This window comes from Ascidiella aspersa, chromosome 4 (genome assembly GCF_963924565.1).
Source record: "Ascidiella aspersa chromosome 4, kaAscAspe10.2, whole genome shotgun sequence".
Classification (NCBI taxonomy): Eukaryota; Metazoa; Chordata; class Ascidiacea; order Phlebobranchia; family Ascidiidae; genus Ascidiella; species Ascidiella aspersa.
The window spans coordinates 17,132,852-17,147,961 of record NC_139450.1 but is presented as its reverse complement, the minus strand read 5'-3'; the positions used below and the strand labels follow the sequence as shown (position 1 = coordinate 17,147,961).

The window sequence follows — 15,110 nt, the reverse complement described above, 5'->3', positions numbered from 1 at the left end:
ATGACGTAATTAGGTATACTTTTTTCGTCAGGATTTCTGGGAATTATCATTTTCACTCCCTTTTTCCGGGAGTAAAAAAACATGGGAAAAAGAGGAAGCCCATTCCAAACCCTGCGGCACACATGGAAGGTTGCCTGAAACACCGCTCTATACTAGTCAGGGTACAATTTTTTTGTAAAAAGACATTCTGTAGTTCTCGCTTTAAATGTAGCCATGTAGTGTTGGATCAGCATTTTTCTGGGAGACCAATTACTTTGCTTATAACCTCGCCTTATAATTAAGTATCAATTAAGTGATATTATTACAATATACATATGTTAGCAAAATTGGGCGAAATTTTAGCTTATCTCAACACACTAACACAGGGGTTCTTAACCCTTTTGTATGTTTTACCTTTTTAACTAACATGAATAAAAGTAGCATATAATGCACAACGAATATCAGATTCAACATGAAGTCGGTTTTGTGCTTTAGATTTGATAGTAAGCAATGCACAGAAGCCGCATTTGCATAGGTAAGTTGAAGAAAAAACAGAATATTCAGAGCTTGAATACCTATTCTTGGATTTACCCCCTAACACGAACAAATTTACCCCCTTTTACCGCAGGTTAAGAAAGGCTGCACAAACATAACTCTGATTTAAATTCAGACAAACATAAAAGTTTGATTAAGGGTTGACATTTAACACCTGCACGTTTGACAATGCGAGTGTAGTTTTTCCAGGTCTAGTCTGCATTCTGTGGCAGGTCAGGTGCACACCTGACACTTAAATTTCAAAATGAATATATGAAGGAACATTCAACACCTACTTCAAATGAAACTCAACATGATCTACAGCTCTTTTTAAAAATAGTGTCTCCTAATTTATATCATTAAAGTTTAAACTTGTTGGCTCAGCAGTTAGGGGTGAATATCGCTGGATATAAACTAGTCTGCATTTCATGCCAAGATCTCGAATGTGCAGCGCCAAATTTTAAGGTGTGGAGGTGTGCAAACATGTTTTTTCTTTAGGTTGGAAATCCTATCACAATTTAACCTTTTCACAAAATTTAAGTGTACAATATACCAATTCAGTTTACACAACTTTATTTGGTAAAAATATTAGGTGTGCACCTGCCATAGAATGCAGACTGGGATATTAATATTTATATTTATGAATATAAATAAATTTTAACAATATTTTTGGAGCTGGCCTACCATCCTACCGCGTTTGCACCCGGGGGTTTATATTGCAGCATTGCTAACAATATTTGGGCTAGGGTGCGAGTTAGTGTATGGGTGGGTCAAGTTCAAGTATTATTATTGTATTTATCTCTCCATATTTATTTCTTCTTTGCAATTTTATCTTTGACTTCTTATTTCGTTGGTTGAAGAGCACTGATCTAGACCAACGCCCAAGGCATGTATAAACATTTCAGTTTATTAGCAGCACAACTTTCCAAGATATAACACTCCGAAAATATCAGCGCCCTGACTTGTTAACCAATTGGCGTTACACCTAATTTTGCAGACAGTTCATCGATTTTTTTTTTGGCGAGTGGCATTTCGTAGGGGCGCGTACCAATTGTCAGACATAAACAGCAGACATCCGCCGGTGTGCATAGTTTAGTTTCTGGACTCTGGACTTTGATTCTATTATTATTAAAGCTACTCTTGCGTAGTAATTATTTGACCGTGACCAAAATGTTATTTAAAGAGAAAGGGGAAAATGATATTCATTAAATAAAACGTTACTTTTGTATTTTTATGACATTTCAAAAACGAGCTGCATGTTTTTCAATACGTAGCGAAACTTAAAGTAAATACTAATAATCATTTAATAATTATGCTCTATACCAGGGATGTCAAATCTGCGGCCCGCCCGATGTTTACGTGCGGCCCAATTTCAGTAGCCTTTATTTAAAACAATTGTTTATACTAATATTAAAAGGTGTAAAACGCGCAGTATTGGATGTAGACCTAATTTACTATATTCTCTGAGACTATAATCGAGTCTAATGTCGCATTTCAACATTCATCGAACACTTGAGCTCGCACCATTGTTAAGCAAGATGTGTGTTTTTTTTAATGTGTGTTTTTGCGGACCGTTTTAAGGAAATAAATAGTGTCGTACCATGGCATGATACGGCATGTAAACTGCATTTTTCGCGATTCGGGCGATTAGAACTTTGCTTTTCCGGGGTTAATTCTTGCGTATTTGCTCACAAGTTCTATCTGGAAGAGCGGGTGTTTATAAGTAAAGTTGTTTTATGACGTCACGATATGATGTAACTTATGACGTCACCCCTTTAATTTAATGGGATTTGCGGCGCATCGAATTTTTTAAAGTGGCAATGTGGCCCATTCTGCTAAAAGGTTGGACATCCCTGCTCTATACTTATTGACCCACATTTTTATCTTTAACGGAAGTAATATATTATCCAAACCGGAAGTTTTAAATTGCTCCGAACCGGAACTGAACCTTATTCCGAGAAAATCTTTAAACCCGAACCGGAAAGGCAAACGGTTCGACTCCCTGTTTCAATCTGAATATTGTCAGGTCGCTTTAATAGCGTATAAAGAAACGGCAAATCCGTACAAAGTTTTACTTAGGACACGCTCAATAACTTCAGCTTCGCCAAACGTGTGCGATCAAACTCCACGATTGGACAGTGTGCGACTGCTGGTTTTAACGTTTTTACCGGTTCTTATATGGCTTACATCGGCTAGCTAGATGTTAGTAGTTGCCATTTCGTTAGAATACGCAAGATATAAAACGACTAGGAAACCGGGCATTCGACGAACGAATTTACAGCTAGTCAAATGACAGCATGAGCGATACAGCTGTTCACACTTCACGGCATGACCAGAGATTAACCCGATCATAATTCCAAGCCGCCACACACGTCTGTCGTCTGTAAGTTTTGTGATAAAAAGGTCGAGTGTTTTAATAGACGCTGAGTGAATATAAGTTTTAAAGAAACGACTGCGTTAAGGATTAGCGGGAATATTTTTGAATGGCCAGACCGTCCCAGCAAGAACATGAAATCGAGGTGAAATATTTAACACTTTACCATCAAGCAAATACGCTATATTCGCATGCACAAGCAGACAAACATGCGTGGCCGATGTACGGTTCAGGCCAGATTTTACGCAAACTTTTAGGAAAATCGGTCGACCCTGCTTTGAAAATCTGTTAGTCACGTGATTTTAGTAAGATTACATTAGCGAGTGGCCGAGTGCAATATTTTTCGCCAGAGTTAATAGCCGAGGTACCATATCACGACTGTAGGTTAAGCAATGGAAAGGTAAGCCGACCAGTAAAATGATTTAATTCCGGTAGGCCTACGTCGTAGCCTACAGCAATTTTCTTCCCTAGAGCATTAACCACATCTATTTTTTGTACAATTTTGACGACGTTTGAAATGTTAGAACAACTGAATCAGACGGGCTCGGATTTTTTTGCACTTAAAAACGTGTTTAATTACATTTAGAGAGGCAGTAAAATGTAGACGCAAAGCGCCAAAAAAAAAACGTGGGAGGTATACCGGCATTTCTTTTAATTTCTTGCAAGTTTGTATTACATTGCCGAAATTAAAAAATAAAAAAAAGATAAAAAATATATGTCCAATATTTTTCAATATGTTCTCCGTTTTCGCGCGACGCACTTGGCAGCCTTCCACGGCGCAACGGTAAAGAAGCGGTGATCTAGTTGAAAAGGCAGCATTAAAAGGTAACAAACCGGACGTAATATAAACATTCGCGCAAAGCGCGAAAATTTTTCGCAACTATAGACTCGTGTCTAATTTGTCAAAGAGGCGGTGGGCCGGATTAATTACATCGGCGGACCTACGGCCAGCGGGCCGTAGGTTGCCGACCCCTGCTCTAGGCCCTCATTGGTAAAACGACTTGCCTTGGAGTAAAGTGACTTGTTTGAAACTAAGTGTTTTCACTTAACATTTTAATGTAAAATCGACAGAACTATTCAAGGTGTTGTACGAAAAACGATTATAGATTGGTATTTTTACCAGTAAATTGACCTGCTTTTTATAACGACTGGAAGAAACTAACTCCGAAATTGATAACTTGGACTGAGACAGTTATTCTCGAAAAGACTCGACTTGGGACTGCGGTTATTTTATACATATTTGACAGATTTGACAGGGAATGAAGTCGTTTGAAGATGACTTACGAACAAAACTTCCGTCATGAAAATTTCCCTAAAAATTTTTTACGCATTACGGCAAAAAAATTATTCGTTTAGTACACCAGTTTGTAAATCATGCGCTATGATGTCGATTTTGTGAACTTGGAAACTGCTACCAGGATGCATTGGATAAGGAGAGCTCAAATAATTAACATCATTGTAGGCAAGACTGAGGGAATACTCTACTACATTCTAAATGTGTAAATTGCGTGTTTCTCGAATCTATTTGCAAAATACAGGTTACTAACTAAGACTGGCGTTCAATATAGCACTACTTGACAATTTTTGAAACGAAAGCAAGCGTCAAGAGCACCACGACAAACTGTTAGGATTCCGGAATATTTTCATTAGATTTCCTTTACTTTAGGTGACTATATTCTGTGATCACCAGATTCCAACAAATGGAGACACTGCTTATGCCAGCTACATCGCATGTTTCGTTAGAAATATCTGCGAAAATAATCTAGTGTCGGTAGCAGTTCGTTGGACATAATTAGGCACGAATCGTACCGCAAATTGACCACCGAATTCAAAAGAACATGTTATTTTCAAAACTAGGGTGCGGTGCGTTTTGTTCCACTCGAAAATAAAACAATCCTAAAACATTTTGAAACAGTAAAGTTCGAAGTTTGTATCGAAAAAGGTAGCCATGGTGCCATCAAAAATACGCCCGGTTGCCCATGTGTTACCTAGTACCTGGCCGCGGTCATTATGTAAACACGTACTAAAGGTTTGACTCCTAGTGCCTGTGCATATTGAATAAAACACGATCACACAAATAAACGAACGGCAACATGTTTAAAATAAGGATGTACCCAAAAATAAAACACACTGACCGACACCTAAAAATAGGCTATGTTGACCAAAATATTAAATGAAAGTGCTGCAATTAAACAGCAGTGACAAAGGCAGAGTTAAGAAAATTTGGAAATTATCCCAAAGAAGCTTAAAATGGTGTCAAATATAACGTAGAGAACGATCCACAAAAAATACTCCACTTCTCCTCAAATGGCTCCGGACACGTACCAACGCACATAAACATATTTCAAATCGTTAATAAACGATTTACGTGTCAGCAAGCAATTCAGGAAGTTTGGATGTTAGGCTATCCAGGCCCTGCCAGTGGCTTCCAAGCACAAGGTCGATTATAGAGCTGTGTGTTTCGAAGTATTCATCATTTTCAGCGTCGATGTCAATCACTGGATTGGGATCTGCAGCCGAAAGCGGTATCTTTATCAATTTATTATTAAACAGCATTTCAGAAGTTCGATCAAGTTAAACCTAAACTAAAAATATATTAATTCATCTTACAATATTTCCGAAGGAAAAACTTTTTAGACATGTTAAAATATATTAATTCATCCATTTTACAATATTTCTGCAGGAAAACTTTTTAGACATGTTATGTATTGCTGGAGGCATAATTGACCACTCAAAAATTATGTGAAAATCTAAATCAGGATCATAAAAACTTTTGAAATGTGCACGTTGCTTTTAAGCACATTTATTATTTTATTATTGTAAATCTTTTAATGCATTTAAGATTCGCGCTTTGCAATACATGGTTTCAGTGTTTTTTTAAGGTGTTTTGGGGGACCGCAAATTTCTCCAGCGGTTTCCCAAATTTTGGACTTTTTTTTTGGTGTTTAAATGAAACACTTGCGGTCTCTTAAAACTACTTAGCGGTCACCCAAACCAAACCTTAAAAAAACCCTGCATGGTTTTTTTTAGTTTGTTGGAAACATAGTTGCAATTTATACATGTTATTATTGTGGTAAGCCCTTGAGTTTTGCCATTTTTTATAATGTAGATCAGCGGTTCTTAACCGGGGGCGCCAAGCAATTCTTAGGGGGACGCGAGCTCCAAGTTAATATTTAATTTTTTTACAATGATTCTAATGGTTTCGTTTGGGTTGTACACCACTTCGACAGCGCTGTAGGCTACAAAAAATTTTCGCGAATATTGTGTTATATACTTTTATTGACTACGTTTTAAAAAATGTCTCTTCGAGTGTCATTTCATGTTTTCATATCATCAAAAGTATACCGGGCCTATTCAATTACAACTTTGCCAACTTATATATAAACGATCGAACTATTTTTATCAATATTTTATATATGATAACAGGCTAGCAACAGGGGGACTTGAACTTTTTGCGCGAACGCTTTTGCAATATTGCCATTGTATTGTGTGCCGTAACATCTTTTGAAACACGATAACGCAATGTTTAATTTTTGCGCTTGACATCACAGCCTTACAACTGTGGAGTAAATGCCCTCACACCACGTTTGTCTATATCAGCCCGATGAAAATCAATGTGTCAAGCACGAGCAATTTGTTGTGTGCCCAATGCGAAAAGCCTTTTTTTTTTCAACCTAATAAAGCTCAATTTTCGCGGTCCGCGCGACTGACAACCATCTTCACTATTTTCAATTATCTCAGTGATGTTTAATTAAAAATTCCGAATTGTTTTTCGTAGGAGAACCACTGATGTAGATACTTTAATATCGGGTTTTTTAAACTTGGTGGCGCACTTTATTTACGTTCATGGAGCAGGTGTCTGAAGTCATTTTTATTGTTTTTGTGAAGCCAGAGCTGGAGCTTGAGCCATTTTTGTGGAGCAGAAACTAAAGTCATTTTTAGAGTTTGTAGAAATAAAGTTTTTTAAGTTTCAGATTATTTACAAGCGTATCGCTTAGAAAAGAACCTTCTAATTTATCTTGCTGTTGTCTTGTGGCTTGGTAGTGCTCTGTTGACTGAAAGTGCTCCACTGATTGTGCAGTCTGCTGTTGGTAGCCATGAGCTTGCACCTGTGCTTGTTGTTGTGCTTGGTAGTAGTTGTATTGCTAAAACCAACAACAATTAAAATACTTTCTTAGTATGTGCATAAATAATTGGCAAATTTCTACACCAAAACAAACTCATAGATCAAACATTCCTCCATTCTTTTCAGAAATATTTTAAATAGTTACATGCAAAATGGTTTTAAATTAAGATTTCTACAAACAAATTTAAACCAGTCAGAGATTTTTTATATAAAACAAATTGTTTATTTCACAGCGGAAGAAGGCTTACTGGGTATTGATAATAGTTGTTGTAGTATTGTTGATAGTATTGATATTGTTGGTCAGCATACTGCTGCATCATTTGTTGGTTGTATTGCAGGGCCTCCAGTTGTTCCGTGGCAGTAGGCGCAGTGTTGGCTGTTGCAAGCTTCCTAATCATAAAAAAATATCACAATTTTAAACCAAAAAATTCGGCTTAATAATGTCTATTTTTTAAACACATTATTTTTTTTTAACCAACGAGTTTCTAAAAATAGATATAAACCCATTTACACGGACTAATGGTAAATTGAAAGCTGTATGGCTCCACTGGCATGTTTGAGCTATTTTTTCAGTGTATGCATTACTCCTTATTTACACCATTTTATGAATATGAACATAAAGCTGCTTTAAAAGAATATTATGGTGTGTACATAACAATTTTAAGTATTAACATACTAAAGCATTTGCAAAGATTGGCTTTATTAAATCAGCCTTTAGAAAACCCTTTACAACTTTGAACATCACAATTCAAACAACTTACCCCTTGGGTGTTGCAACACTAACACGAATGGGTTTGCCTCCAAGACCTCTAGCACCCTGCATTTCTATTAACGCTCTCTTTTGCTCCTTTTCATCACTGAATCGAACAAACCCATATCCTCTATAATAAAATTATTAAATATGATGATTGTAATAATAAGTTGTGATAGGTAACAAAGATGTTCAGTTATATGCCGCCCAAAAGAAATGACAACTAATAAGTAAAAAAAACATAGTGAAATGTTTTTACCCACTTGTTATATATAAAAATGGCAAGGTTGGTTAAATAGTGAAATGTACTGAAAACTCAATCATGGTTATATTTTAATCAAACTTATTTTTTTACCAGTTAGTGATGTTTTTTATGGGTTGCTAACAATAATTCAAGATTTAATTTGAGCAACTAAAACATTGAAAAAAATCCAAAAATAGCATATTCTTACAGGTATTGAATCAAGTTGCAATTACATGAAAACATTTAGCAGATCCACAATAACAATTACTTAGTTTTTAAATAATTGTGGAAAAATCTTATGATCAATATGTACAAGTTGCAAATATTTGGTATTATTTTTATAGCGTAAAAGACTGCCCCTTGTTTTACACATGAACTTTAGATGATAGTTAGAACTGGAAACCTTTATTTAGAACAAACATAAAAAGGTATGAAATGATGATGGATAGATACCTTGAAACTCCACCTTCTTCATACATAATCTTTGCACCTTTAACAGAGTGATATCTTTTTAAGAAGTGATCTTCAAGCTTGTCATCAGTCACAGAAGCATCAAGATCACCAACAAAAATGGAAAATGAAGGACTGAAACAATAAAGCTATATTTACGAGTATTAGTTTCACTAGCAACAACCTTACATATACTGATGACCAAGATCTGCTGATTATTTGTGGTAACCAAAACAAAAGTAAGTAAAAACTTATCTGTACAATCAGAAAAAAGGCGATAACAAATAGTTAAGAAAGTTGTATTAGGTTTTGGAAGAACATTATATATCACTTTTCTGTGTAATGAATTATTGTTGTAAGTAGCATACTGTGTTTTTTCCCTTTTCAAATAAGACAATTTTCTTTTCTAACTTTATCCAAAATGTACAAAACTTAAGGGTACATGAAAAATAGGCAAAACTTAACCTAAATCCCTTCAACAGTTTAGTTTTTCAGTTGAGGGGCGATCTTTCAGTTTAAACATAACCAGTGGCATATTTTTATTTTATTTTTTTAAATGAAGCGTACAACGACTCTGCCTGTTACAACTGCGACTGCCAAGCGCTCCTTTTCGAGATTGAGGCTAATAAAACGTTTTTTAGAGCGATCTGCGGCGAAAAGTGCTTGGCCGGTTTAACGCTGAACGCACACCGGGATATGTTTATGAACGCACACAGCGGGATATAAACTACTCCACGGATGATATTACACAAGAGTTCATATCCGAAAAATCGTCAAGAATAAATGAATTTTGTTTAAAATGCACATTGCTGTAGCTTATACAGCGTTTTTCTCTACGTCGTTAACAAATTTTTTTTTCATTTAAAATTTCAATAACCCAAAATTCGGGACCCTTTTTGGATTTCTTGATACACCCCTCAACATAATAATATGTTTATAGCTTTGTGCATATCAGAGCAACAACTAACTACTTTGATATGTTATTAGTGTGTATAGAAGAATGAACATCAATTAAATCATGGCAATGCTAAAGGCATTGTACATGGCTAAAGACATAAAAACTAAACAATACCCAAGATCCCAATTCTTTCCAGCTTGTGATCTGTTGAGTCGAAATCGTTTGGTCTGCAACAACAAATGTAGAAGTTAAGTGACAGGCAATACTGATACAAAGAAAAATGGGCTTAAAATTGCATTTGACATACTCACATAAGTCACCTCTTGGCTGCAGTGTATAGATGAATGTTATTCATTTGAACGGATTTACATTCAATAGTCAACTAACGTTTACTGATTTAAATGCCACTCACACCATCAATAATAAATTAGTTTGTAGGAGTATTGAAAAAGCAGTTCAATATAAAATACAACAAAAGTCTTTGTGAAATAAGAGTGTATAAAACCTTAAAAATTGGCCATAAAACGAAACTAGTAAAAATCAATTTCATTGATAATAAGGTTGTAAGACATTTACAAAATAAAATAACAAACATGCAAAAAGCATAATATTTATGTCTTCATTCATCAGATGATTCAATTGCAAGGAAGGAAACAGAACTTTTGTGTGGTTTCTGCTAGGGAATGCTGTATGAAAATTTAAAACAACATATTTCAGTAAAGTTTGAAGGTAGCAATACTAACAGGTGTGGTATTTGGTATGTTAGTCCCATTCACCAACTTCAAAACTCTTTCTGCTTCTGTGTCAGTTGCAAATTCCACGAAGCAATAGCCAGCAGGCAGTCCATTGTCTTTTCTGAAAAAAATAGTTTATTTAAAACTTCATTCAAATAAAAGTTACACTGATAGTCCCAAATATTTAACCTGAATTGGGCAGAACAAAATGTTTTTGTTCCATTTCTTTCCAGTCATGTAGAGTTCTTTTCAGCAGCTTATTTAAACAGGCTAAACATAAACTAGTCAATCCACCAGAAAGCTTACAGAAATAAGATTTTATACTGTAGTGCAATATACAAAAATATTGCTAAACAACAAATTATTTCAACACTATCTTACCGTCGGATAATTTTAACAGAGACTGGTTGACTTATATGTTGGAATGATTGAGAAACAAACAATTCATCCATGTAAGGTTCCAACTGAAACAAATTGTGCATTAATTTATAATATTGTAACAAAACACAAAATAACCTTTGTTACCATAGTAATGTAATCCTTAATAATAATTTTCTAGGTAAAGGGGCATGTGTTAAAAATAAACTATTACAGGGTTGTTCCTAAGAAAAAATGTACACTCGCCAGCCTGGCGAGCGGCTATCAATCAGCACTCGCCCAGCCGAAATAACACTCGCCAAATTCGTTGGCACGCCGTCTGCAAATTTCCGTCCTAGCGCAGTCATTTCTTGGGTTATCGTTAACCTGTCTTATGGTTTGTTTCTATACGTATACATTAGTTTTTATAGAAGTCTGGTCGTTTATTTCCATGCATGGATAAACAAATTAATGACCCATAAATCAGTTTACGCTTAAAACAATTTTTTTAGCCGAAATCCTTTTTACAGTATTTAGTAAAAAAAATAACACTGGCAATTTAGTAGCCACGGCCTGTCTGTTTTCCTTTTTTTTTTAAATGCTCTCGTTTTTTTGTGTTCTGGTTTTCTATGCTTGAGGGACGTTTCACAGCAGGTTGCTTCGCGCTAGAAACAAAACGCAAAACTTCGCTCAACACTATTGTTGAACAGCAAATAATCACAAAATAATTTTAAATTTACAACTAAACCATTCTTAGCATATGCACCAAAGGTTCTGTGCTGCGCTATGAACTTTATCGCAAACAACATACTTACGTAGACTAATTGTTAATTCTCATCTGTAGTTTTCAAAATACCGTAGTGTTCAGTGGGCCGTTTCGGTCTCTTAAAACGTCTTAATAAACACTGCTTACCAATAATATAAGACATTTGCATTCGAACTTATTGTTACCAAAAACTGCAGCAATTGCTTATAATTTTCTTATGCAAACAATTCAATAAATATGGAAAAGTAAAATTCTTATCGCTGGGTGCATCTCAAGTTTAGTAAACTTTTCCAAAGGCGTCAACGACCAGGTTAAACATTTAAAAATTAACAACGTTAAAGTAAAACAATAAACCTCATAACTATTTTCCACTGCAGCAATGACGTCTTTCATTGTTTGCCGGTAAACAATTTTTTTAAAATGGGACAAAGAGTCTTTATTACGATCTACAGCGGGACAAAGAATCTTTATTAAGAGTTTCGAACGAGAATTCGATTAAAACCTTATTATTTGTGTAGTGTTGAATGTATTTGAGCCTTAGTGTTTAAGGAAATAACTGGCGCTAAGTAATGTTTCGCTTAGTAGTGTTGCTTAACATACAAAAAAGGTTACTGCAATACAAATGTCCATCAAAGTCAGAATGTAGCAAACTTTTTATTCACTTCAAGGTAGGCCTTAAATAAAACTGAGGCAATGGTCAAAAGCTTTTTTTTACATGTTACTGCACATTTGGCATCATTATGTTCTTATTCTTAAAAATATGGTAATACAGATAAATTTCCCCTATAGATATTGCTGCCTTTAAGATGTTTTGGGTGTTCCCGTTTATGCAAAAACGAGTTCAGGCTTATTTCCAATGGTTCAAATATTTATTACATTAGCGCAAATTATTTGGGATCTGGTGGGTTAGGTATTATTAAATTTAATCTTTCAGATTTTAATTTTTATTGTCATGCACCACAAATGGGTGAAGTTACCTTTCTGTGCATGCAAGACGGCCATTTACGCTTTATCTGGGATTCGTAATTTTTTTAACCTTACCTTTATGAAAAAAGTTTGTTGACCCCTGGAATAAGGAAGTGGCTATTTGCGCGGATCGCTTTTTTATGCCTGCCCACATGTGATTATGCATTGATTTCGGTTAGGGTTGGGGTTAGCGTTTAGTAATATTAAATTTAAATTCGTGAGTTTTGCTTAACTTCTAAACAATATTGCAGATTTAAATCGCTTTGTTAGCCATGCAAATAGCCTCAGTAAGTGCATATATAGGCTATTTGCCAGGACCACTTTTTGCGCTGACCTAGAATTCTCACACAACGCACACTATTATTTGGGTTAAGGTGAGGGTTAGCATTTAGATTTGTCAAGAATTATAACTACTTGACCCACCCTCACCCAAACCCACACCCTAACCCAAATAATGTGCGTTGTGGTATGCAGAATTTTTTTGTTTTGTTCTTTGCATAACTTTCTAAGTGGAAAAGTGAAGGAGCGCCATTTATTCTCCCATAATTATTCATTTCTTGCAATTTTAATTGTGACAACTCGTTCCGCTACTGTAAAAAACGCAAACCCGCTGCCTAACCTAAATAATGTCCGTTATATTAGGATTATTTGCCGCTCTTTCACTATTGTACGTGAAAAGTTATGCAAAAAAAAAAATAATAATACAGCATACCACAACGCATATTGTTTGGGTTAGGGTGCGGGTTAGCGTTTGGGTGAGGGTGGGTCAAGTAATATTATGTTTATTATTAATAATAACTTGACCCACCCTCAACCAAACGCTAACCCGCAGCCTAACCCAAACAATATGTGTTGTGGTATGCGGCATTTGAAAAAAAATTTTTTTTTAATAATTTTTACGTACAATAGTGAAAGAGCGCCGATTATTTTGCCAGCTCCCAAAAAAGTGGTAGTATTCTACACCAGCGCCAAAAAAGGCGTAGGATTCTAGTCGAACGTCCAAAACGGCATAGTTTATTTTACAAAGCAAAACAAGAATTACTTCAGAAAAAGTAAAACGACCTTGGTAATTCATGTTAGGTCGAGTTTGATGTTGGCTTTTATAATAATTATATTAGTATAAGCACTTACGTCTCCCATCCATAATGAACGAGACATGGTTGAGAAGTCTTCAAGGTTTGTTCCGGATCGGTCGGCAAACAATTTTTTGTTCCAAAAAGCTATCTTCTATTTGTATATCGTTGGATTAATTTAGAGTTACAACCAGTAATCGAACAACTACCGATGGCACGTAGAAATAACGAATTCGGTTTTCGACTTGCGGAGCTTTACATGGCCACTAGACAGCGCTCACGTGCATATTTATTTATTTTAAAGTTTTTTTCGAAGGGTGATGTAAAAGTAAAAAAAATCTTACTGACATGCATAAAACTTAAACTTCAGGAGCCTGATGTTATCGTTCGATACAGCACTGGATTAACCATTAAGCATGTCATGCTCGTGCTTAGGGCACCAAGACAAGGGGGCACCACATCAACGAGAATTAAAAATACTACAACACAAGGCGAAGAGATTGCCTAGAACAAGTTGCTCAATCATCATTGGTACCTGAATGAAGAAACTGTATTGTTTTCTATGTTCAGTTAGCACTTACTATGGACTAAGAAAGGAAATTAAACATAAAAATTTTGGATACATGTGTAGAGAAACGACGCATGTCTGTTTGTGCTTGTAATTATAGCGTGTTCGCCTGGTAAAGTGTTAAATATTTCACCTAGATACTCATTTCCTTTCGTGGCCGTTCTGGCAAATCTAGCCGACATTCGACTCAGCTAATCTCCATCGCAGTCGCTCTTGTGCTATATAGTGTCACGCTGCTGTTGGATTAAACACTACAGTCAACTGATGCATGCCTTACTTGCGAGACCCGTTTTTACTGCGCTTTAATTAAGCTCTTTTATTGAAAGCGAGCTATGCTGAATTATGTGAATGTACAATAAATCCATAAGCGACCTGACAGTATGCACTTTGAAATGCTATGACAGTTTGTTTAGTTTCGATTCAGTGGAGTCAGATAGTACGGTGGTCATGTCTCACCTGTTGAAATATACATTGGTGACCCCGACGTGATATGAACACGCAATTAAACCCTTCTTATTTAAATTTTATGCATACTGTCAGGTTGCATAGAAAGTATGAACTATTTTGGTTTGCTAGCGCTTTTCTCGTTTGTAAGTATTTTTAAGCTACGCCGATCAGTTATGATTTGTTGAAACGTTTGTTAACAAGTTTATGCCAGCGTTATTTTTTTTTCAATTTGATATTTGATTATCCGTAATGCAGAGAAAAATCGTTTGACGCTTTAAATTAGTGGTTACGCAAGACTGTTATAGTTATTGTTGCGAAATTATGGCCCTTTTTTTTGGTAAAGTTTTTAAGGTGAAAATATTACGATCGAGGTTGACTGCGAACACCTCTCGTGATATCTAATCTCAAAACCAATAAACGGATAGATTCTATCTCAACCAGCACTTACAGAAGTCGTTACTTCTAAAGTGTCAAAGCCACTGCGGCTACTGTCTCTGGTCACGTGTTATGGTGATTGATGTTTTATATCTCACCCAAAATAACCTGATCACTTTGTCTGAAATTCCTGCGTCACTTAACCGTTATGATTTATAAGAAGGAAAACAGAGCAGAAGGCCAAACCTTGTTGCCAATTCCCAACATAACGCGAGATTTATCTCATTTGTGACTGCAAGCGAAAATGCTCTGGGTATTATAAACCCATGATTGCTAAGGCCTTCGATGCCTCATTTACCTTTCAGACGGTGTGAGATAACCGTCATATAGCCCACATGAAGTTACTAGCATGCAGAGAGTAACTTTGTAGAATAACCTTTTGCGCCAAGGTTATTATGTCTGCTTTAG

At 35.8% G+C, this 15,110-nt stretch overlaps 1 protein-coding gene across 1 annotated transcript; it reads right to left on the bottom strand.

Annotated features, from left to right (window-relative positions):
* Positions 1-4,965: 4,965 nt before the first annotated feature.
* Positions 4,966-13,457, bottom strand: LOC146148436 (tRNA selenocysteine 1-associated protein 1-like). Its single transcript, XM_083387248.1, has 9 exons — positions 13,311-13,457; positions 10,472-10,554; positions 10,100-10,211; positions 9,531-9,583; positions 8,462-8,593; positions 7,775-7,894; positions 7,262-7,403; positions 6,894-7,032; positions 4,966-5,397 (listed from the first exon to the last, which is right to left on the bottom strand). The coding sequence occupies exons 1-9, from the start codon at positions 13,335-13,337 to the stop codon at positions 5,252-5,254; spliced, it is 954 nt and encodes a 317-aa protein (XP_083243374.1). The 5' UTR covers positions 13,338-13,457; the 3' UTR covers positions 4,966-5,251.
* Positions 13,458-15,110: the final 1,653 nt, after the last annotated feature.